Source organism: Thamnophis sirtalis, unplaced genomic scaffold, assembly GCF_051295495.1.
Source record: "Thamnophis sirtalis isolate CommonGarterSnake01/CBP01778 unplaced genomic scaffold, rThaSir2_p1.2 scaffold_9, whole genome shotgun sequence".
NCBI lineage: Eukaryota > Metazoa > Chordata > Lepidosauria > Squamata > Natricidae > Thamnophis > Thamnophis sirtalis.
In genome coordinates this window covers 10317658-10342718 of record NW_028261389.1, presented here as the reverse complement: position 1 = coordinate 10342718, position 25061 = coordinate 10317658, and the positions used below count along the sequence as shown (strand labels likewise).

At 44.5% G+C, this 25061-nt stretch overlaps 1 protein-coding gene across 5 annotated transcripts in view; it reads right to left on the bottom strand.

The window, feature by feature from the left end:
• LOC148044036 (solute carrier organic anion transporter family member 1C1-like) overlaps window positions 1-19809 on the bottom strand; it is a 37302-nt gene extending 17493 nt beyond the window's left edge. The window contains exons 1-7 of one of the 5 annotated variants that reach the window (XM_087722791.1): window positions 19691-19809; window positions 16051-16175; window positions 13103-13244; window positions 11716-11848; window positions 8024-8145; window positions 5492-5638; window positions 1965-2063 (exon numbers count right to left, since the gene is read on the bottom strand). In XM_087722791.1, the coding sequence (XP_087578917.1) occupies window positions 1965-2063; window positions 5492-5638; window positions 8024-8145; window positions 11716-11848; window positions 13103-13244; window positions 16051-16161 (754 nt within the window). In that variant the 5' untranslated portion in view covers window positions 16162-16175; window positions 19691-19809. Of the gene's footprint in view, window positions 1-1964; window positions 2064-5491; window positions 5639-8023; window positions 8146-11715; window positions 11849-13102; window positions 13245-16050; window positions 16176-17307; window positions 17376-17984; window positions 18181-19690 lie in introns of those variants that run through there. The other 4 variants (XM_087722789.1, XM_087722793.1, XM_087722790.1 and 1 more) reach the window with 4 other exon arrangements.
• Window positions 19810-25061: the final 5252 nt, after the last annotated feature.

The following is a 25061-nucleotide window of genomic DNA, read 5'->3' as shown; positions in this document are numbered from 1 at the left end:
GCTATAGGGCACTGCACACCAGAACAACTAGACACAAGGACAGTTTTCTCCCACATGCCATCACTCTGCTAAACAGCTAATTCCCACAATGATGTCAATAATTTACTAAGACTGTATTATTATTATTATTATTCTCTTTCTTCCTAGTATCTATCTCTCCCCACTTATGACTATAACCGTGTTGCTTATATCTTTCCATTTATATTGTTTTTATTTGTTTCCTAGTACAATTTGTTAGCTTATTAGTAACCTTGACTATCACTAAGTGTTGTATCTTTTTATTCTTGATGGATATATTCTATTTTATTTGTCTTTATGTACACTCAGAGCATCTGCACTAGAGGTGGGTTCCTACCTGTTTGCACCTATTCGGTAGAACCTGTTCGTCAAATCTACTGAACCGGTTAGAAGAGGTTCCACCAGTGGACCCGGAAAGCAGGCCACACCTACAGAAGAGGTTCCAAAAAATTTTGAAACCCATCACTGATCTGCACCAAAGACAAATTCCTTGTGTGTCCAATCGCACTTGGCCAATAAAGAATTCTATTGTATTGTATTGTATTGTATTGTATTGTATTCTATTCTATTCTATTCTATTCTATTCTATTCTACTCTGTTCTGTTCTGTTCTGTTCTATTCTCCCCTCCCTCCCCTCCCCTCCCCTCCATTCCATTCCATTTCATTCCATTCTATTTCTGTGGACTAGTCACTTGTAGCAGACACAATTATAGGATGGCTTCATGTAATACTTTCGTTCACACTCAATGCTAAAGCAATAGCTGGGTTTCCATGACATATTAAATGGCAAGCAAGCTTGTTTTAAGCCTAGTCTAGCTGGTTGTAATCAAGTCATTAGGAAAGGATCTCTACAATGTGGTCCAAATATTCATTGGTGACCCTTTTCTTACATCATTCTCTCCTTCCTATACTTATCTAGTCACAAAATGGAAAATTTAAAAACCTCCGTTTAACAGACTCATGGGCAAATGGGGAGAGGGTGTAAATTATCCCCAAATGTCTCTTAAATCCCAAAGCATGTCATTTGCATTAATTGTTATCATTTGTGTAATGAAATCAAATTGGCACAAAGGACTAATTTTCCCCATCTTATAAAATTAATGTAAAATCAATGCATGTTTACTAGCCTTTTCCAGGCTATTTCCGAAAATAATGGACCAGAGTTTCTTTGGAGTAATGTCGGGACAATAATGTTGTCCGATGCATCTTGAAGTTTGCTAAACAGGACTTCATTCAATCAAAGTTTTGATGTCTGGCTAGCTAAAGTCTACCACAGTGTTTCTCAACCTTGGTGACTTTAAGTCCTGTGAACTTCAACTCCCAGAATCCCCCAGCCAGCATAGCATAGGCGATACTGTTGCAGCAGATTGAGGTATTGGTTAGCAATCTACTTACGAAAGACCAGGACTCGAGACCACGAAGGTGAGAGAAACAGGTTTATTGATGCATCGAGTTCAGCGTGTTCACACACCAAAATCTGAACTGCCTGGGCTACGCCCTGGGCAGTGATTTTATACCTTTAATCAAACTTCGTAAATCAGAAGGCGTTACAATAGGCGTATTCATATTGATTGTCCAAGCCCCCTGCTTAGGACAGGGAAGTACATTTTGGAAAAATACAATGCAGAAGTGAAAAATACAATGCAGAACTGAATCCTAAAAGTCTTAAAAACAAGGAAAGAAAAAGGCTGAGGCGATGCCCCACATTATTCTGTAATTTTGCTATTCTCAGTATCTTACACCCACATTACTTCCTTGTGCCATCCTTGTGCAGTAGCTTGCAACATGTTCCAGTAATATTTGTAATACTTATGAGGAAGTTTGAAATAAAGTGCACTAAAGCTAAATGTCAAGCTAATATGAAGTTATAGTTTTCAGCACATTAAGACCACTTAACCTGGCCAGCCACTGGTGGATTTACCTGTGTACCCCCTCCTGCTTCTTACCTGGGTTTACTGCTCCAATGTCAACCCACAAACTGGCACAGAACGCTCCAAGCAGAAAGCCAAGAGATGGTCCAAACATCCCTGCAGATCGTACAGTTCCTGCAAAAGATGAGTTAACCTAAGTGCAGGAACACCTTCAGAACAAGACTTCAACACAGATGAGGAATGGGGTCTACAGCAGGTGGCAGCATCAAACTAACTTTGACTGTTAACAAAGCTAAGCAAGATGATACTTGGTTAGTACTTAGATTAAGACTACCAGAAAATCCCAAAACTGTAGGCTTGAATTGGAACATCTATCATCTTTCCTTCCCTCCCTCCCTCCCTCCCTCCCTCCCTCCATCCATCCATCCATCCATCCAGGGGTGGCAATAGCAATGGCAATTACAAATTATTTCCATATTATTGCTAAAAGAAATAGGCAGGTGTTATTACCTGTAATAACTTTTCCACCTGGGGAGGAAAACTATGGCAAATCTAGATGGCCTACTAAAAAGCAGAGACATCACCCTACCAGCAAAAGTATAGTCAAGCTATGGTTTTTCCAGTTGCAATGTATGGCTGTGAAGGTTGGACCATAAGAAAGGCTGAGCGCCAAAGAACTGAAGCCTTTGAACTCTGGTGCTGGAGAAGACTCCTGTGAGTCCCTTGCATTGCAAGGTGATCCAACCTGTCAGTCCTAGAGGAGATCAACCCTGACTGCTCATTAGAAAGCCAGATCCTGAAGATGAAACTCAAATACTTTGGCCACCTGATGAGAAGGAAGGACTCATTGGAGAAGAGTCTCATGCTGGGAACAATTGAGGGCAAAAGAAGAAGGGGACAACAGAGAATGAGGTGGCTGGATGGAGTCACCGAATCAGTAGGCGTGAGCTTAAATGGACTCCAGAGGATGATAGAGGACAGGAAGGCCTGGAGGAACATTGTCCATGGAGTCGCAATGGGTCGGACACGACTTTTCAACTAACAACAACACAGATAGATGAATTTCAACTGTTTGGTAGGTGAGAGATCTGGGCAAATTCCTTTGAGATTCAGCAAGACAATCTCCTAGTAAATAATAGTCTTTCCCCTCTCCCTTCCCTTAATTTTTTTTCAGGGTCCCTGGGACATTGCAGTGACTTCTCAGTATTTTGACAAAGTCCATGAGAGCTGAAACACCCTGAAAAGAGATTAACACTGGACAGAAACGCAAACTGAAGGGTGACTGAAGAGAACCCACTTTAAGCAAAGGGTATGCTTCCAGAACAGATACTACTCTTCAATGCTGAAGAATAACTTACTAAAATTAGACCTTAATTGATTTCCACTATCTGTTTCCAAGGAAGCCCAAACCACAAGATTGGGACCAGCAGAAAGAATACTTGGATAATCAACAGTAAGCGACCTTCCAAAGCACTGTGACAGATAAGGTAATGCCAGTTCAGTTGTATTGTAACCTGTAAGATTAGGAGGATACATGATTCTATCTGTAAGAGAAGGACTGACGGAGCCAAGGGAGGAGTCAAAAGAGGCATCAGTTTAGAATTGTTACATAGCCATGAGTGAACTAAGTCCAACTCCTCTTGGACACCACTGACACTTATCTAGTTTTGACCAGATGCTTAACATTAGTTTGAGAAAATTCCAGCGCATAGGCTTTAACAATAAATCAGTGATCTGGAACTTCTGTGTGAGGACTTAGCATTTCACGCCTGACATTATCTGCATTTTGAAAAATGTGGATGAGGGTAATTGTATGTGGGATGACCGTGGGATATAGGGAAAGATTGGCGGGATGGGACATACAACTGTATAAGGGGTAGAGAAAGGCACTCAGAAAGGATCCTCCTGAATGTATCAGGCTTTTAAAAGATATGGTGTAAGATATGCACTTTCAGACTTTCAAAGTTTTATTAATGTAACCTGTTCTGACCCCTCTCATCCCAAACCAACACACACAGCCAAAGATAAATTATGGCATTTAATTAACAGACAGAAAGATCCTTGGCAGCAAACCGGCACAGACAGGTTTGGGCAGCAATCCAGCACAGATAAAGCTTGGCAGCAATCCAGCCTGCCAAGCTCACAATAATGTTCTCTGACATTAGTTCCTGCGTTGACTTCTGCAAGAGGGGTGTGTGCACAAGCAGTCCTTTTATAGTCTGGAGAGGAGCCTAATGACCACAGCTGAGTGCAATTACCTCCTGTACTTGCGCAACTGTTCCTGATGCCTATTAGCTCTTCGGTGCCGGGCATCCAGGAACAACTCACTGCCGACCTCAGTCTCACACTCCCTTGTCTCCTCCCCACTGGTCCAAGGCTCAGGTGCCTCCTGGTGGCCAACCAGCCTCTCTGTGCCCTGCTCGGAGTTGGAACCCTGTCCAGGGTCCTCCACATCCTCCAGAGCCGACTCATAGGGCCCCTTGCTGTCGGAGTCTGGTGGCAGCTCCAATTGCTGGGCCACAACAGTAACCCTACCACAACGTAGAATTAGGTCGCAACTACACAACTACTATTAAATTACTGATAGTTTCTCCTAATTTTCTTCCAAAAATACCCTCTGTTCTTGCTCTCCAAAAGCTGGCATAATTCCTTCTCTCATTTTCTGTGCCAGCAAGAAAAATGGGGTTAATGTTTCAGAACTAATTTACTGACCATCTGTTGAATTTCTATGAATGGTTTTTAATGTGGACTTACTTAAGAATCCTTGCAATGAAATAGTTTGAACCTACTAAAGGCAAGAATTGAGCTCCTAGGTGCCTTCAGGTTAGGCTGGAATGGCATCTCCTGGGATGTTGGCCAGTGGTCAGTGGAGCTGGTGGCAGACTCAGATAGTGAGGAGGTTGGGGAGGAACATGGGCCAGTCCTGGAGTCTGGGGAAGGCTCTGATGAGGACTCTGTGTCAGAGGCAGAGATGGGGCCAGGGCCATCTGGCAGTTATCAGCTGCCTTTAGAGTCGGAGATCAGTGGGGCAGAAGAACAGCTGGAGCCTGTTCCCGATGTGTGCATGCATAGAGCTGCCAGGAGAAGGAAACAGTTAAGGAACAAGGGTCAACTCGGGAGTAAGGGCACAGGTGGATGGTGAATGGCCCCTCCCATAGGGAATAAAGAGGAGCAAAAGGAGAGGGGAGTTTGCAGGGGGAAATTAGTTCAATTAATTAGTGTGAAGATTTGTTCGTGACTCTCAGAGACTCCTTGCCGAGTATTTTTTTGTACAGCGTTGTGAAGATATCGGCCTGGCAGCTCTCCAAGCCTGATAAGGTCTGTGGTTGTAAATTCACTCTTGAAGGACTGTTTGCTGGGACTTTGTTGGATGTGAATGAGAGGAATTCACATTAGCTTAATAAAAAGGGTTTTTTGTCAGGACAAGGAGTCTGCTTCGTGATTTTGTGAAGCCAGAACATAGAATTCCCAGTCATTGCAATCATCGGACAGAGTTGAAGTCTGGGAGTTGAAGTCTGAGGTCTGGGATAGCTACAGCTTTGGTCCCACCTCTGTTGTAATACTCAAATTCAGGAGGGAAAGAGTGATTGTCTTTATCTCACCTATGTAAAAGGCCGAGTTTTCTTCTGTGGCAAAATCATCAATGTAAGACATTCCCAGAGGCATGATTGGCGCTTCCCCAATTCCACGTAGAAGGTTCCCAGCAAGTACGAAGATCCACAAGTAGGAACTAGCCATTTTTTCACATCCTGAAAACAGAAGAGGTCCCAAGAAGTTGTGAGGTACGCAACCTGATCACAATACTACCTGAGCATTACAATTTTCTTTCCAAAGTACAAGTTAATCCTTAACTTACAAAAGACAATTGGGACCAGAATTTCTACTGCTAAGCGAGGCAGTTGTTAAGTGAGTGGCGTCCGATTTTACAACCTTTTCTTAACCACAGTTGTTAACCACTGCAGTTGCTAAATGAATCACGTGGTCGTTAAGTGAATAGCAATAGCACTTACTTATATATTGCTTCACAGTGCTTTTACAGCCCTCTCTAAGCAGTTTATAAAGTCAGCATATTGTCCCCAACAAGCTAGCTTCTCATTTGACCAACCATGAAAGGATGGAAGGCTGAGTCAACCTTGAGGCTGGTGAGACTCCAACTGCCAAATTGCAGGCAGCCGGCAGACAGCAGAAGTAGCCTGCAGTACTGCACTCTAACCACTGCGCCACCACAGCTCGTCCAACCTCCCCCGTTGACTTTGCCTGTTAGAAACTAGCTGTGAAGTTTGCAAATGCTAATCACATGACCCTGGGACCCTGCCACCATTGTAAAGACATGCCGATTGCCGAGCGCATGAATTTTGACTGTGAGGATGCCACGATGGTCATAAGTGTGAGAATAGGTGGTAATCCACTTTTTTTCAGTGCTGTTGCAACTTTCAACAGTCACTAAATGAATGGTTTTAAGTCAAGGACTACCTGTAGTAGGCGTTCAGCTTCACCAATTCCAAGCCTTGCAAGCCAATGTCTACTCTAAGATAAGCTTCTAGCTCTTGTGAGGTGGGTGAATTGTTCAAGGAAATGTAATAACAATTGTAAAAGCGAGCTCTTAGACCTGAGATAGTTTTGATGGATGGCAGGAAAGACACTTCCTCAAAAGTCCTCAGTAAGTGTCATCTCCTCTCCCCCCACCCAATAATGGCCACAAGTAAATTTGAGGGAGAATAACACTATAAGAAAATTGGAAGGGACGTTGGAGGTCTTCTAGTCCAACCCCCTGCTCAAGCAGGAAACCTTGTGCCATTTCAGACAAATAGTTGTTCAATCTCTTCTTCAAAACCTCCAGTGTTGGAGCACCCACAACCTCTGGAGACAAGTGATTCCATTGATTAATTGTTCCGTCAGGAAATGTTTCCTTATTTCTCAGTTAGTTCTCCCCTTGATTAGTTTCCACCCATTGATTCTTGTTCTGCTCTCAGGTGCTTTGGAGAATAGTTTGACTCCCTCTTCTTTGTGGCAACCCCTGAGAGATTGGAAGACTGCTATCATGTCTCCCGTAGTCCTTCTTTTCATTAAACTGGACATACCCAGTTCCTGCAACCGTTCCTCATAGGTTTTAGCCTCCAGTCCCCTAATCATCTTTGTTGCTCTTCTCTGTAATTGTTCTGCTCTCAGGTGCTTTGGAGAATAGTTTGACCCCCTCTTCTTTGTGGCAGCCCCTGAGATATTGGAAGACTGCTATCATGTCTCCCGTAGTCCTTCTTTTCATTAAACTGGACATACCCAGTTCCTGCAACCGTTCCTCATAGGTTTTAGCCTCCAGTCCCCTAATCATCTTTGTTGCTCTTCTCTGTAATTGTTCTGCTCTCAGGTGCTTTGGAGAATAGCTTGACTCCCTCTTCTTTGTGGCAACCCCTGAGATATTGGAAGACTGCTATCGTGTCTCCCCTGTTCCTTCTTTTCATTAAAGTAGACATACCCAGTTCCTGCAACCGTTCTTCATGTTTTAGCTTCATCTATTTTAGCCTAGAAGACTGGCACTAATTTCTCTCCTTCGGGATTGGGCGGCCTATAAATTAATTAAATCAAATCAATCAATCAAGGGACAAATAATTAACCTCATCTGCTTGTTTCATTTCAAGAAACCTATCAAGTCCAATATGGCTTCCAAGGCTTTCCCAGAATACGTCCTTAAACCTAGGAGTGTTTATTTGACGTCTTGAGTTTTTCATGAGCCCACTCTAAACAAGGAAGTTTACTTTGATTTGTAAGGGCAAAAAAAATTCCAATCAAACTGGAAAATCATATTGTGGATTGCTAGGTAAACAAGGACAATAGGTGAACCTTCTAAAGAGTAGATTTTCAGTATGACGAATCTAAAGAATGAGGTAATTTTTCCAGACTTCCGTGTGGATACTTAACACCTGAGTGCTTACTCTTTTCAGAGGTGGGGATTGATGGCCCCTTTATGACTTGTGGACTTCAACTCCCAGAATTCCTGAGCCAGCCATTTTCAGGCATTCTGGGAATTGAAGTCCACTGGTCATAAAGGGGGCATCAATCCCCGCCCCTCCTAGATAAAAACAAGGCTCCGCCTTCCCCTATAAAGGTCCATGGCCACTGGAATTTTTTTTACTTACCAGCCATAGTTGCGTTGTGGGATGTTTCGGCAAGCGTGTAATGATGGGGAGAAACTGATGAACAAGCTGAAACACTTGTAGATGAATTGGTCGAGGAAACCGCAATAGTTTTGTAATTGTAACTGCAAAACAAAAGCCGGGATTATGGGATTGGAAAGGGTTCTGACCTCAGCTTCCACAAACCACCAAGCAACTCTTCCTTGTCCTGACAAAAAACCCCTTTTTATTAAGTTACTGTGAATTCTGCTCATTCACATCCAGCAAAGTCTTTCGAGGGAGGATTTACAGTCACAGACCTTATCTGGCTTGGAGAGCTGACAGGGTGATCTCTGCAGAACTTAGCAAGGAGTCTTGGAAAGTCACGAACCAATTAAACAAACTAATTGTCTCCTGCAAACTCCACTCCCCTTTTTGCTCCTCTTTTATTTCCTCTGGGAGGAGCCATTCACCGTCCACCTGTGGCCTTACTCCCAAGTCGACCCCTGTTCTTTAGCTGTTCCCTTCGTCTGGCAACTCTGCGCATGCGCACACTGGGAACAGGCTCCAGCTGTTCATCTGCCTCATTGATGTTTGACTCTGAAGGCAGCTGATAACTGGCATACGGCTCTGGCCCCCTCTCTGCCTCCGACACAGAGCCCTCATCAGAGCCTTCCCCAGATTCCAGGACTGGACCCTGTTCCTCCCCAACCTCCTCACTATCTGAATCTGCTGCCAGTTCTGCTGGCCGCTGGCAGGCCACAATAGAATGTTAAACTTTTCCTTCCATTGTTATTTGAGAAAGACGATCTATGCATCTGGTTGATGGTTGGGTGGATATGTGGTTTGGGCTGACTGCATGTACAAAACCCAGGAAAACCAAGCATAATTATTGTGCTCATGGAACATGTCCAAACAGATCTGTGATAGAAAAAGTATTTTGTTTTTGATGTTCCCCTAGGTTTTGCTCTACGTGCTATGTGGAACTTCCTCCTATGTTATTTTCTCAAGAACCTTGTAAGGAGGAACAATATCAAATGAATTAAATTCTGTGGTTTGGGTGTGTATGTGAAAGAAGGTTTAAAATAGATACTCTGCTCCTGATCCAACATTCTGGCCTCTTAGCACACTGTCTACTTATATTCACGCAACAGTTGGACATACACTGAAAGATCTAATGGTTGCTAGGTCACTTTCAAACTTACGGTAGATATGGGTCTATGAATGCATGTGTCGCACTCTTGTAGAAACCCAGTTCATTTGCTTTTCATGATCAGCAGCATCCATGGAGATTGGGGGAGGGGAGTTAAAATTGTCAAAATGGCAGACTGGGCATCACAAGAGAATCCTCCGACCCATTTGCATATAGACTGACAGTGTACGTATCTTCAAAGGAAGCTGGGCTTGCACTACAGCACACCACCCACTATCTTGCTGATGCTGACCTCCCTTTCATGGGCACCATTCTTTATGATCCAGTGGATTACATAAAATGAAGCAATCTATCCATCCATCCATCACCCACTTAAGCATCCATCTATCTAATCATCCATCCCAATCATCCATCCATCCATATATCCAATCATCTACCCATCCAATCATCCATCTATCTAATCATCCATCCCAATCATCCATACATACATCTATCCAATCATCTATCCATCCAATCATCCATCCATCTATCCAATCATCTATCCATCCAATCATCCATCCATCCAATCATCCATCTATCCAATCATCCATCCCAATCATCCATCCATCTATCCAATCATCTATCCATCCATCCAATCATCCATCCATTTATCCAATCATCTATCCATCCAATCATCCATCCATCCATCCATCCATCCAATCATCCATCTATCCAATCATCCATCCCAATCATCCATCCATCCATCTATCCAATCATCTATCCATCCAATCATCCAATTATCCATCCATCCAATCATCCATCCATCCATCCATCCAAAGGTGGCCATGGTGTAGGCCACTGGCCTCAAGTTTGAGTTGAGACCACCTCAAATCAGTTTTTATTTTCTTCCACATGGGCTCCTGGGAACTTCTCATATGAGACAGAAATAAACAAAGATATGAAAGAAGAGTGAATGGTTTAAGGAAAGGAGCAGAACAAGAACTTCATGCCTAGGGATGTTGATGAGGTCATCAGAAAGGCAGAGGTGAGAAGTTTAAAGAATCATAGGTACTCCATGAAGTGGTGTATGCCTGTATAGCTAGGGAAAGAAATGATGTTTTCCAAGGATAGAAAGACAAGGAGAAATACTGAGTAGTGAATGATGTTGGTGTAACTTGAATATTACTTAATGAACTTAAAAGCTCATAGTTCCTATCCTTGATTTACTATGCTTTCTTATGGTTTCTTAATCCTTTTCTATGCTGTGCAGAACATAGCTTATCTGAAAGGAGTGAATAAGCATTTTTATTTATTTACTTATTTATTTATATCCTGCATTTATTATTTTTACAAATAACTCAAGGCGGTGTGTGAGCGTATCCAACATACCTTTCTCTTTCTACTTTTCCCCACAACAACAACCCTGTGAGGTGGATTGGGCTGAGAGAGAGGGAGGGAGGGACTTGCTCAAAGTCATCCAGCTGGTTTTCTTGGTGAAGGGGGGATTTGAACACATGGTCTCCCACTTTCTAGCCTAGTGCCTTAACCACTAGACCACTGAAGAACAATAGAAGCTATGAGATGTGCCATATCCATTCATCTTCTAAGGAAGCCTCAGTATGGATAAATTCATATGTTGGAAATGTGGCCAGGAAATGGGCACATTTTGTCATATGTGGTGGGCTTGCCCGAAAGAACAAAAAAAAATGGATACACAGGTGGCTAGAAAAGATGATAGGGAAACATGTAGATTTTAAAGCTGAATTCTTTTTATTATATATAATATCAGAGAAAATTGATGAGAAAAGTATGTACGGTACTTGTTATTACATGTCTTAACAGCAGTGAGGATTATATTCGCACAATAGTGGAAAAATGAAGATATACCGTGAGATGAAGTGATAGGAAGGTACTAGATTGTTCAGAAATGGATAAATTGACATTGAAAATTAGACAGAAAGAAGATGTAGAATATTATCAAACATGGAATCTATTTTACCAATGGTTGGGGGGGAAAGGGTGGAGATTAAGAATGTAAATTTGTATTGTTAAGCAAATTAAATACCCAGACAACAGAAGGTTTATTAAGCACTAAGAAATAGAAAATCATTTTTTTTTTAAAGTATGGGTAAATTCATATCAACCATTTAAGTTTGGTACTGATTTTATCTGTTCCCTGGTCCCTCTCATGTTATCACTGTATTCACAATATAATAGGTCCATTAAAGATTTATTAAAGACCTAGAAACCTGATTGGTTCTAACCCCGGTTAGTCCTTGATTAGTGGTTTAGTACATTAGGTTTAGTACCATTTTGTCCAGATCCTGCCCTGTTTAGTTTATGGTTTATTGAATTTTGCAGAAGAAGAAAGCGAGGTATTCTACGAAACAAAGAAAGCAAAGCACAGGCTGTCTTTTAATTAGAAAGTAATCCAACAGGCTGGATCCATACAACAAGTCACACCACAATTCACCTAAAAGGGAAAGAATCATCAACAACAAACGCCAACTGCTCCTCAGAGTAACTCAGGTGATGCAGCTGTAGCTTTCAAGGGAGAAAGTCAGGTCAAACAAAGCTCACTTACCGTCCCATGATGAAGTGTGGTATCACCGATAGAAAGGATCCCAAAGTCATAATCAGACAACCTGTTGCAATCACTTTTGGGCGGTGAACTCGTGGTCCAAGGTAACTCACCAGAACCATTACCAATAAGTTTCCTGAATCAGAAGAAGAGACATGAACAGCCAATTCGGGGAAAAGGAGGCACGACTACGACAGGGGTGTCAAACTCAATGTCATTGAGAGCCGTATCAGGGCTATGGTTGACCTCGGGGGGACGGGCAGGTGTGGATGACTGGGTAGGCATGATTGAGTGGGTGAGCGTGGTTGACTGCGTGGGTATGGCCAGCTTTATGCCAGTCCCCAAACTGCTGGCATGTTTCCTCTTCGCATTGGGTAGACAGGCCCGAAGCAACACAGGCTGGCCCCTTACATTTTCCAGGATGGTCCCGCGGGCCAGATCCAGTGGTGGGATCCTGCTAGTTTAATGACTGGTTCGGTGATTGCATGCTTTGCATGCACCCGCATCTGACACGTGTGCAGTTTTACTTCTGGGGATTAACACAGCTGAGGCAGGGCAATCCACTCTGCTGCATGAATCACCTGAGAGGATATAGGTAAGTAAAGCACAGGGGCAGGTGTGTGGGCCCAGCTGATCATCGGAGCTACCAGTTCTCCTGAACCCGGCTGAACGGTTCCACCACAAAACCGTGTTCGACTAAAGCGCGCTCGACGAAACCGCATAGCTGACGTCATCACAGGGCGACAATAGCGCAGAGACAGAAGCACGCTGTAAATGCTAAACCTAAAATTAACCCCTAAACCTAAACCTAACCCCCCTAAACCTAATCATAAATCTAACCCTAAACCTAACCCTTAATCTAACCCTAAACCTAACCCTAACCCTTAACCTAACCCTAAACCTAACCCTAACCCTTAACCTAACCCTAAACCTAACCCTAACCCTTAACCTAACCCTAAACCTAACCCTAACCCTTAACCTAACCCTAAACCTAACCCTAACCCTAACCCTTAACCTAAACCTAAACCTAAACCTAACCCTAACCCTTAACCTAACCCTAAACCTAACCCTAACCCTTAACCTAGCCCTAAACCTAACCCTAAAGCTAACCCTAAACCTAACCCTTACCTTAAGTTGAATCGGCTTGCTTTCAAAGCGCTATTTAAAGCACCCTTCTTTCTCCGCGCTCGCTGTTGTCGCCCTGTTGATGACATCAGCGACGCGGTTTAATTGGGCGCACTTTAGTCGAGCATGGTTTTGTCGTGCCATGGGCTGAACTGGCTGAATCCCACCCCTGGTCGGATCCGACCACGTCAGGGTCCTTGTGTTTGACACACCCCTGTTCTATGGTGAAGCTGTAACCTCTGCACCCCAGAACGAGTCAACCTACCTATCTCAAAGCTTCCGTCAATCAAGCCAACCACAGACGATGAGATTTCGAATCTCCGCTCGATTTGAATCGTCATGCTCTTCATGTAGCTTCCTGAAAAAGCTTTGGCAAAAAAAGAAAATGCCAGCGCTCCAAGAAATATCTAAGATGGAAACAGAGATAAAATAGTCAGCTGGCAAAGGAGCCGTTGCTAAGAAGTTGCTAGAGGCATCTCATCATTCTAACGTTATAGAGAGTAGGGGCGTCAAACTCAATTTTATTGAGGGCCACATCAGGGTTGTGTTTGGAGGGGGGGACAGGGTGGACATATCCAGGGTGGGGGGCACCCTCAACCTCACTTATGTAGGGGGTACCTGTGGGGACCTGAGTGCTCTGCCAGTGAAAACAGCCCGTTTTTGGCTGTAACGGCTTCCTGCAACCCTCTGCCAGAGACAACGGAGCTCCGTTTTTGCTAGCAGAGGCTCCGCAGGCCAGATCTTTGCTGTTTCCAGGTGGCCCTGCGGGCCAGATCTAAGCACCCAGATCCAGCCCCCAGGCCTGAAGTTTGACACCCCTGTTATAGAGCATTTTTACTAATTACTGTTAATTTTTACTCTCCAAAGACCCACAGTAGAGGTGGTATTGAACCAGTTTGGACCATTTCGCCTGAACCGGTAGCGGAAATTGTGAGTGGGCTCTTTGCCTTCCTATTTAGGCATGTTTTTGAGGCCGGGCGCATGCGTGGAAGGCTGGGCACCTGCATGGAAGGGACATGTGCGCCCACGAACCGGTGGTCACAAAATGTGAAACCCACCGCTGGCCCACAGGTAAGTGAAATGCCCGTGGTAAAAATTAAACATTGAAAAATAAAACAATAAAATAAACAACACGCACTCTTCCAAGGCAAAAGAGCACAAAAGAGCTTTACGTTGTTTGCAAAATGTAGTTAGGTAGACACAACCTAATTTCCACCAGGAGGCTGTTCCAAAAACCTACTGCTGCCTCCAAGAAGGGCCTTGCATAGCAATAGCAATAGCAATAGCAATAGCAATAGCAATAGCAATAGCAATAGCAATAGCAATAGCAATATAGCAATAGCAGTAGACTTACATACCGCTTCATAGGGCTTTAAGGGCCCTCTCTAAGTGGTTTACAGAGTCAGCATATTGTCCCCACAGTCTGGGTCCTCATTTCACCCACCTCGGAAGGATGGAAGGAAGGCTGAGTCAACCTTGAGCCGGTGAGATTAGAACCGCTGAACTGCAGATAATAGTCAGCTGAAGTGGCCTGCAGTACTGCACCCTAACTACTGCGCCACCTCGGCATCCCCCAATCCTCCCACAAGTGGGAAACTACAAAGAGCTTTCCCTAGAAGGATCACAAAGCTTGGACTGATATTATAGATAGTCCTCAACATACGACAGTGGTGGGTTTCAACATTTTTTAGAATCTCTTCTGTAGGTGTGGCCTGCTTTGTGGGAGTGGCTTGCCGGCCATGTGAGTGGGAGTGGCCAACTTGTAAAATGTGGTGAAACTCACTTAACGGCGCTCTTGCTTAGCAACCAAAATGTTGGCTCAGAAACTCTGGCATTTGAAGCACGCAAGTCTTAAAGCTGTCAAGTTACAAGACCCTTGCACCCCTAACCCTCTAGAAAAAAAAAACCCAGGGGTGTTCAAACTTGACAGCTTTAAGACTTGTGGACTTCAACTCCCAGAATTCCTCCTCCAGTCATGTTGACTCAGGAATTCTGGCATTGAAGTGTGCAAGTCTTAAAGCTGTCAAGTTACAAGACCCTTGCACCCCTAACCCTTTAGAAAAAAAACCCCAGAGGTGTTCAAACTTGACAGCTTTAAGACTTGTGGACTTCAACTCCCAGAATTCCTCCTCCAGTCATGTTGACTCAGGAATTCTGGCATTGAAGTGTGCAAGTCTTAAAGCTGTCAAGTTACAAGACCCTTGCACCCCTAACCCTTTAGAAAAAAAAACCCAGAGGTGTTCAAACTTGACAGTTTTAAGACTTGTGGACTTCAACTCCCAGAATTCCTCCTCCAGTCATGTTGACTCAGGAATTCTGGCATTGAAGTGTGCAAGTCTTAAAGCTGTCAAGTTACAAGACGCTTGCACCCCAACCCTTTAGGAAGAAAACCCCAGGGGTGTTCAAACTCGATAGCTTTAAGACTTGTGGACTTCAACTCCCAGAATTCCTCCTCTCACTCTTCATCTGGATGATGTCCGGATGGGCGGGGGGAGGGAGCTGGATCCGGTTCTAAACGGCGCCGTAGATTTGTGGAACCTCTTCTATAGAAGAGGTTAGAACTGGCAGGAACCCACTCCTGATGTACGACCACAACTGACCTCATAATTATGATTATCAGTCATGATGGCCATTGAGCAGGACATCAGGGGACTGTGCCTGATCTTACAACTCTTTTTTTGTGGCAGTCATTAAGTGAACATAGCAGCCGTAAAGCAAATGCGGTGCTCCTAAAGCAAAGATCACAGTCATTGTGAATCCAGGGTCCACAATGGCTGTTATTTTTTTGTAAATGCCAATGCCAAGTATGTTATAAATCACAGTGGTGTTGCATGGATGCTGCAAAAAAGGCTGTTAAATGAGAAAATTCAATGATAAGAATATAGGAGGAGAGCTTGACCATTGGAACTTGTCATACGAGTTAGTTAGTTGGGAAAGGCACTAACAGATTTAGGACTTTTTCCTACTCTGTTCTTTTTTAAGCATGAATTGTACGAATATTTTCCAACCCTCCAAAGAAAGTGGCTGAGCAATTGCTTTTAGCTTTGAAACAGAAAGGGAGTGCAGCCTTCACTGGATGTAACCTGAGGATTTATTGGAGAGAAAATGGGAAGCTATTTAATTTCAGAATAGAAAGAAGAATAGCCTTTGTGGGATGCAGCTCAGAGAATCATTGAAGCGAAAATTGGAGGGCGGGAGGAGGAAAGCTATTACCTTTAATTTAGAAATAGGGAGAGATGTCATCTTCGTAGGATGTGATCCAAAGGTTTTCTCCGGGACAAATTGATTTTCTTTTGTTAGCTGCGAGGGTGTTTTTCCATCCATGGTGTTGATCTAAACTGAGAACACAGACTTTTCTGTTTGGCTGTCAAAAGATAATCGAAATGTCTACATTGGATCCTTCCGACTCTCTGTTATTCTGATTGGGAATTTCCGTCCTACAGGCCTAACCCCAGCAGTGGGTTTCACCTATTTTTATCACTTGTTCACCACACGTGTGCACGCTCATTTCACATGCACATGCACCTTCTGTGCATGCGCTCGGTCTTCCATGTATGCACTTTGCTCACATGTGTGCCTTCTGCGTGTGTAACTTCCAGCCTACATGTATATTTTCCCAGTCTGAACACTGCAAAAACCTAGTAGGATAGGGCTTAAGGCAGGGATGGGTTCCAGATTCTTTTACTGCTGGTTCATTTAGGGACATACTTTGGGTGCATGCTTGATGCGTACTACACACGCATGCACAGTAGTGAAAAAAATTGCAAGATGGCAGTGCCTACGGCCCCACCAATAGAACCAGTTTGGGGTGTGGGCAGTTGAGTTACCACCTACTCGTCCAAACCAGTCTGAATTGGTAGGAACCCACCCCTGGCTTAAGGCATTAGGAATGTGGGATCATCAACGGAATTCCATGTACAGCAGTGGTGGGATTCAAATAATTTAATAATCGGTTCTCTGCCCTAATGATTTCTTCCAACAGCCAATTCACCAAACTGCTCAGAAAGTTAACAACCGGTTCTCCCGAAGTGGTACGAACCGGCTGAATCCCAACATTGAAGTAGAGTCGATCCTAATGAGAGACCACTAAGAAACCACAGAGATAAAGGCGGCACCAGGAAGCTTTTTTGGGGGGGGCGGGAATCTATCCTGGAAAAGACAGTGACAGACCATTTCTATGCTGCTGCTGAAAGGATTCCATGAACATGTTTCTTAAGTCACATGGAGCCAAATTTAATCTGAAGGAAACTTCAAAATGCAGCTTGATAGTACAATCCAACACACTATCACCCCAAGAAAAGAAAAGCTATCTGAAATGCTGACTTCAGTTCTGACATAAAAGGGAATCGCAGAGTGGGCTACAAGAATCCCTGTTCCTAATCCCATACTTTCATAGTGCCATCGTTAAAAATATTTTCATGCTCCCCCTTTTTTATAACCCACAAAGAGCCAAAGTTCAGTAGGACTTACTTTTTCATAAAAGTGAGCAAAGGAAGCTGTCCATGAACAGATCTCAGCATAGGATTCCCAAAGTGAAAAGTAACCCCAATCCCAGATAGATCCTCCTTTTCATCAAGTCCCTGTGTTAGCTAATCCAGGATTAATTTTATAAGTCTCTCTCTCTCTTTCTCTCTCCCTCCCTCCCTCTCTCTCTCTCCAGACAATCCCAGTGTTTATCTCTTCTCTAAATTCCTCGTGGATATGAAAAGGTCCAACCTTCCATCTTGGGGCCCTGAGCCAATTACCACATCAGATTAACGAGTGTTGTAACAGAGCTAACATCAAACACTATGCAAACGGGGTGGAATGTGTTTGGGCCAACCTTGGTTGTTAAACACAGCCTATACTTTGTGCTTTATCTTTGACTGACGATCCCTCGTCTGACCTCCATAGATAAAGGCAGAACATTTTAGTCAGGTTTCGGGCTCCTCCCAGGTTTTGGGAGTTACATTTCGTTCTGTTTCTGCTCCCATCAGAACACACAGGAGGGAAGCCGCTTTGGTTAGATGTGGGTGAAGATGGAGCAGATGACTACAAAGAAGGGTGGAGGTTTCCCTTTCACTGGAGATGAATTAATGCTGGGCTAAAGATGACCTCCTCTATTTTTCAAAAATTCTCTTCACCTTGAGAGCGACTTATTTCCTTACCCTTAATTCTTGGGAAACTCCTTCAGATTTATCTTGACGGTCTTTCTGAGCTCTGTGGTTGGAAATGTCAGAAGGTTAAGTTCTGTTGTGGATTTCATGTGCCCGTCACTCAGAAGCTTTGAGGGTTGAACTTGGTGATTCTTAAGGTCCTTTCTATCTCTATGGTTCAGTGATTTCTCGGTGGCTCGAACTTCTCAACCTGCCAAAAAAAAATAAAGTCCCACAGGAGGACTTTAGGAGTGAGCAACTGTACAACACAGGAATCCTGTGCTCTGAAGATCTTGAGGAGGGCAAGGGTCTCTAGCAGTGGTGGGATTCAGCCAGTTCACACCTATCCGGGAGAACTAGTTGGTAACTTTCTAAGCAGTTCGGAGAACCGGTTGTTGGAAGAAATCTTTTGTTTTTTCCCCACTTTACAGGGCTAATCCTGTAAGGAAGGCAGGAAGGAAACATTCTGGTGTTGTTTCTAGCCTCATCTTTATTGCCCTGCTTACAGAAACTGCCTCTTCGGTTAACACTTATTACCACTGTAACAACTAAGGCGAAATGCCCATCAACCTGAGTGACATTGACTTGGCCACGCCCACACAATCACATGACAACTGAGCCCCGCCTACCCAGCTGGTCATTAGGGCAGAGAACTAGTTGGTAAATTATTTGAATCCCACCACTGGTCTCTAGATAACATCTGTGGTTGTCTGAAGGACTTTGCTGCTTTTGTAAAAATGAAAAAAGAAGCAACAGACTGTTGGACAAGTAATGTCCCTTTTATGTTTGTTTGTTTATGGGGTTTTTTTATTAGACTTATATACCGCTTCATAGGGCTTTCAGCCCTCTCTAAGCGGTTTACATTTTTTTTTAGCAAATTGAGTCAGCAACTTGCCCCCACAGTCCGGGTCCTCATTTCACCCAGCTCGGAAGGATGGAGGGCTGAGTCGACCTTGAGCCGGTGAGATTTGAACCGCTGAACTGCACATCACAGTCAGCTAAAGTGGCCTGCAATACTGCACCCTAACCACTGTGCCACCTCGGCTCAAAATAAGGTCTTCCCCAAAATAAGACCAGGTCTTATTTTCTTTTGGGTCCCAAAATAAGCACTACATGTCAAACCCCGAGTCCTGGGCTTTTGCCACAGCGGGGCAGGAAGGAGCACCCCCAAACCTACGTTAATCCCTAAATTCTATGAGATCTCCAATTGCATTTTTAACATGGCTTCCCAGCCCATTGTGCCAGGATGGCAAATATGAACCATGCCCTACTTAGCAAGTTTCAGTCATTTTCCAGAATGCTCACTTTCACAAGACGAGATAAATCCACACAGGAGTTATAGAAGGTCCACCGTAGATTATGAGTAGGAGTATGCAGTTTCCATAGCCAGCGGATATATACTTCTTTATGCATTGTTAAACCTCAGGATTTATTTTTTATAAAAAAAAGAACATCTTAAATCTGCCCATACAGGGCGTTGTTGCCAACAGGCACTCTTTCCCAAGAAGAATCACAATTGCAACCAAGAAGTCACCCTCCCTTTTGGGGGGGGGGTATCTCCAATTTCGCCTAGAGTTACAGATATAGCTCCAGGTGGAATTCACCCCCCCCTGAAAACATGTTGATATGAGGAGTCGGCAACTTGATCTGGGAAGCAAGATTTTCTCACGTATGTAAGGACCAACCATCCAACCAGCCTTAAGAAGAAGCCACCTCACCTGGAATGGGGCAGGAGGTCCTACTCTGTTCCCGTTATGAAACGCAGGCCAGTTTCAGTTACGCAGAGAAAGGCAGGTTACGAATTGTAACAGCTACTTAAACCTAACCATTAGACTCAGTACATTTTCATTTAGATTCAAAATCCCTTGATTTCGGTGGTTCAACACTAATCCAAACATCCCACCTATTTATTATTAACTAATGTTGCAGTTGCCACACACACACACACACACACACACACACAATGAATAAAGCTAAGAAACTTTACAACCATACTAAAAAGCAGATTTGTTGTGTTTTAATCATGTATTGTCTTATATGTAAAAGTCTGTTTTTTCCCCCTTCCTTTGGATTGTGAGCCGCCCTGAGTCCCCCCAGGGAAAAGGGCGGCATATAAATAAACCTTAAACTAAACTAAACTAAAACTAATTTGTTTTTCTTTAGCAATGCCAAAAGATCACATCACATGCCCTCGTTTCCCAATTCATTCAACACCTCTTCTTTAGTTCTAGAATTATTTGGGGTAGGGCAGGGGGAGTTCTAGCACAAGATCTTCCAAGGGTTAAGGGATTCCCACCACGTACCCTCCCACGCAACTAAGGAAGGTAGGGCAGAGATGGTGAGAAGATCCCAACAAAAAAAAGAGAGAAACTTACTGTTCGGTCTGGCAGGTTTGAACTCTTCAATCCCCTGAGGCAAGCAGCCAAATCATGTGCGTGTTCAGAGATCAGCCTCCTTTGGAAGGTGGAGAATTAATGCGGGGCATTGCATAACTTTTCCCTTGCTGGTGTTTATTTTTCCTCCCCACTTATTTCCATCCTTTCCAGAGAGTAAACCAAAAAGGGACGATTTATAAGGTGAACTGCGATGGCTTGCATTGTGAATAAATGGGCATTTTGCCTGCGGTTCCATTCAGGTCTTTGCTCGTAAATAGTTCACTTCTTTAGAAGAACAAAAAATTCGCTTCTTCCACCTGCTGTTCTTTTGCACCCCAGTGGTGTGAAAGAATTGCAATTTAGGGAAGAACGTGTTTCTGGACCTCAACTTTCAGAGGTGTGAACTTCAACAACCAGACCTTCCAGAATTCATGGAGTTGAAGATGTCATGGTTCAGAGAAATTGGTCTGGATTGAAAATATCTGCTACATGGCACCATATAGTGACTACCACCACTGAAAGATCACCATCAGAGGTGGTATTCAGCGGTTCGGACTGGTTCGGGCGAACCGGTAGATCCGCTGATCAGTGGGCCCCACCCATCCACCCTATCCTGTCCTTTATTTCCTGCTTTCTAGCCCTTCTCAATTGTGCGGCACAGCTGATCCCCCCCCTCTCTGTTCAACTTACCATTGCTGAGCTTCTAAGTCCTCCATTTTCAGCACTGCGCGCAAAAACTTTGGGTGCAGACGCGCTCACTGAAACGGTTGTTAAACCGGCAGCGTACCAACACTGATCACCATTGAAAGTGACACCAAAAAGATACTGAAAGTTTGAAAACTCAGCTGATGGTTTGAAGGCTCAAGCCATCTACTGGTCCTTTGCTGCTGGAGGCCAGGGAGGCAGAAAATGGACCATTCGGGGCTCCTCCAAGTGGCCTGTTTTCAGCCGGCAGAGTATTGCAGGAGGCCATGGATAGTGAAAATGGGTGATGCAGGGACCTCACCAATTGTTTTAGACTATAGTACTCTGTAGGGGCATAATTTCTCAGTGGTTAAAGGCGCTGAGCTTATCAGCTGGAAAGCTGATAGCCTAGGTTTGAGACACAGGTGCCACGTGACAGGTTGAGCTCCTGTTCCTGCCTCAGCTGCTGCCCACCTAGCAGATGGAAAACAGGCAAATTCAAGTAAATAAATAGGTACTACATCAGATGGGAAGATAACAGTGTTCCATGCATCTTGACATATAGTCATGTCAGCCACATGACCACAGAAATGTTTTTGGATAAAGCTGGATCCCTTGGCTAAGAAATGGAGATGAGCACTGCCCCCTAGAAGTGGACATGACTGGACAGGGGAAACCTTTCCCTTGGTAGCTCCCTGATTGGTGGTCTAAATGACATCACTACAAGATGATAGTATTTCTTCTGAGAAACTATTGTTTGCTCCTACAGGTTATCCTAGCATCTTAGATAAATTAGTTGTGTAATTTTCCTCTAAATCAGGCCTGTCAAACTGGCGGCCCACAGGCCGGTTACGGACCACGCAGGCCACACACACCCTGGCTCCCCAAAGGCAAAAAACATCACGATACGCCATGATCCGGCCCGCGACACGATCGAGTTTGACACCCGTGCTCTAAATTGCTGAACATCGGTGGATCCAAAAAGATTGCAGAAATTGGCTAACGAAGTTGGCTTTCAAAAACTATTTCAGAATGTAGGACATCCTGGTTTTATTTCAGCACCTTCCGAGATCTTTGTGGCCTTCGGTCTTCAGAATCTTCTAGAATAGCCTGCTGGATTGGGCCACTCTGGGAAGAGAATTGTGTACCTCGTGAATTTCCTCTTCTTAGATTGAAAAAAAGCAAATCTAAGAAAAATTAGAGGGGCTTAAAGTTGCCTAACAAATATTCTTCCGATTGTATACCATGTTTTCCCGAAAATAAGACAGGGTCTTATTTTCTTTTGACCCACGAAATAAGCGCTTGGTCTTATTTTCGGGGAGGTCTTATTATTTTTGAGGTGCAGGAGGCCCCTTAACCTCGGCCCACGACCCACGGATCAGTTGATCCAAAGAGGGCTGGAAGTTCTGTTTCTGGAACATTCTTGCCAGCCCTAGTGTCATTGGGCCTACTGCTTTTTTTGCGGCCGCCACTAAGAGAAGGGGCGCAGTAGCTAGGGTTTGCTCCTGCGGCCTCTGCAAGGCCATTCCATGTGGATGGCAGGTACATGTGGGGCACATGGGGCATGTTCCTTCCCTTCCCCCCACCCAAGAAATTGCGGGGACCAGCTGCGCATGCGGTTAAATATTTTAGGGGAGGGCTTATTTTAGCGCATGCGCTCAAAAGCTCGACTGGGCTGATATATCCGGGGAGGTCTTATATTCGAGAAAGCAAGGTACTTACCTGGTCTAAAACCTACTTTGAAGGGCCTGTTTTTGAGTGCCCTCGGGAAACACACCACAGCCAACACTACACAGAAAGAAAACAATCTCAATAGCTACATTCCAGTTATAGAAGGTCTGTCCTTTTCGTATTTGTCTCCACGGAACATAAACTTTTCAAGACAATAGTAATACTTCAGATAACCCCTAGTGCAAGGAAAGCTCTATTCAGAGGGTGTGAAATAATTTGTCTCAACTGGCATTTGGAAACGGCAAAGAACAGTTTGGTTCCAGGACTACAAAAGTCATTCTTTCCTTGGGAGGGAAAACCTTCTGGATCCTGATTCTAAATTCCAGTTTTGCTGCTTGAGAAGAAAAGAGAGATCAAGTTGGCTGGTTGAATGTAATGCCAGAAACACCTGCTGCCTTTGCAAACTTCGTTCTTCAGTACAGGTGGTCCTCGATTTACAGCCATTCATTGCGCAACAGCAGTGAAAAAGTAACTCATGAGCATTTTTCATACTTACAACCAGGGGTGAGATTCAGCCGGTTCGGACTGGTTCACGCAATAGCAGTTAGACTTATATACCGCTTCATAGGGCTTTCAGCCCTCTCTAAGCGGTTTACAGAGTCAGCCTCTTGCCCCCAACAGTCTGGGTGCTCATTTTACCCACCTCGGAAGGATGGAAGGCTGAGTCAACCTTGAGCCTGGTGAGATTTGAACCGCCGAACTGCAGATAACAGTCAGGTGAAGTAGCCTGCAGTACTGCACTCTACCCACTGCGCCACCTCGGCTCTTATAAAACTGGTTGTTAAAATTCTGCCCAGTTCGGCAAACCAGCTAATCCCACCACTGGCTGGCCCCACCTCTGCCTGTTTTTTCAGGCCGTTTTCAGCCATTTTGGATGTTCAGTAGTAGTAGTAAATAAATAGAGAGGGAAGTTGTACCTTGTTGAGGCCTTTGGGGTGAGTGGCCAGGAGGTGGGGCTGGGTGTGATGAGTGACATCAGGTTGGCCATGCCCACCCAGTCACATGACCAAGCAGCCATGCCTACCCAGCCAGTCATTAGGGCAGAGAACTGGTTGTTAAATTATTTGAATCCCACCACTGCTGTACTTGGCTTCCAAGTACATGGAATTCCATTGATGACCCCACATTCCTAATGCCTTAAGCCAGGGGTGGGTTCCTACCAGTTCAGATAAGAGCCGAGGTGGCGCAGTGGTTAAATGCAGCACTGCAGGCTACCTCAGCTGACTGCAGTTCTGCAGTTCGGCTGTTCAAATCTCACCGGCTCAAAGTTGACTCAGCCTTCCATCCTTCCGAGGTGGGTAAAATGAGGACCCGGATTGTTGTTGGGGGCAATATGCTGACTCTGTAAACTGCTTAGAGAGGGCTGAAAGCCCTATGAAGCGGTATATAAGTCTAACTGCTATTGTTATTGCTATTGCAATTCAGACTGGTTCGGACGAGTAGGTAGCAACTCGACTGCCCACACCCCGAACTGGTTCTATCAGTGGGGCCGTAGGCACTGCCATCTTGCAATTTTTTCACTACTGTGCATGTGTGTGTAGCACGCATCAAGCGTGCGGCCACAGTACGTCCCTAAGTGAACCAGCAGTAAAAGAATCTGGAACTCATCCTTGTCTTAAGCCCTATCCTACTAGGTTTTTGCAGTGTTCAGACTGGGAAGATATACATGTAGGCCGGGAATTACATATAATTCTCAAGATTCACCATGATTGATCTGCTGTCTAAGGCTGCAAAAAAGTTCATTTGCATTTTGTATCCTTCCTTCCTTCCTTCCTTCCTTCCTTCCTTCCTTCCCATTCCATCCCGTCTCATCCCACCCTACCAGGTGTGGGTTTCTCGCCCCGTTCCAACCGGTTCGGTTGGAACTGGGCTGGCGGCGTCCTCGTGCACGTATGCAGTGCACGCATGCGTACTAGCGTCTGTGCGATGCTCCAGCTGCTCCTGGAGGATCGCGCAGGTGCTGTATGCGTCCTGCGCATGCGTGGAAGCGCAGAACTCGTCAAAACCGGGTAAGGAGCGCGGGCGGGCGGGTGGGCCCTTCGCCGTTCTCAGAAGTTACTTACTTCCGGGTTCGCCGACCAACCGGTTCGCGGGGACCGCCGCGAACCGGTTGAAACCCACCCCTGCACCCTACCCTACTCTTCCATGACATACAGTGGTCAGCATGAAAAGATGCTATTTTAATCATCCAGTACAAGCAATACTCAACCTGGAGTGGGCAAGCTAAGGACCATAGCTAGCCTTTGAGTTGTGAGCTGGGGCACTGTTGCCAATGTGTTGCCACATCTCCCTTACTTTG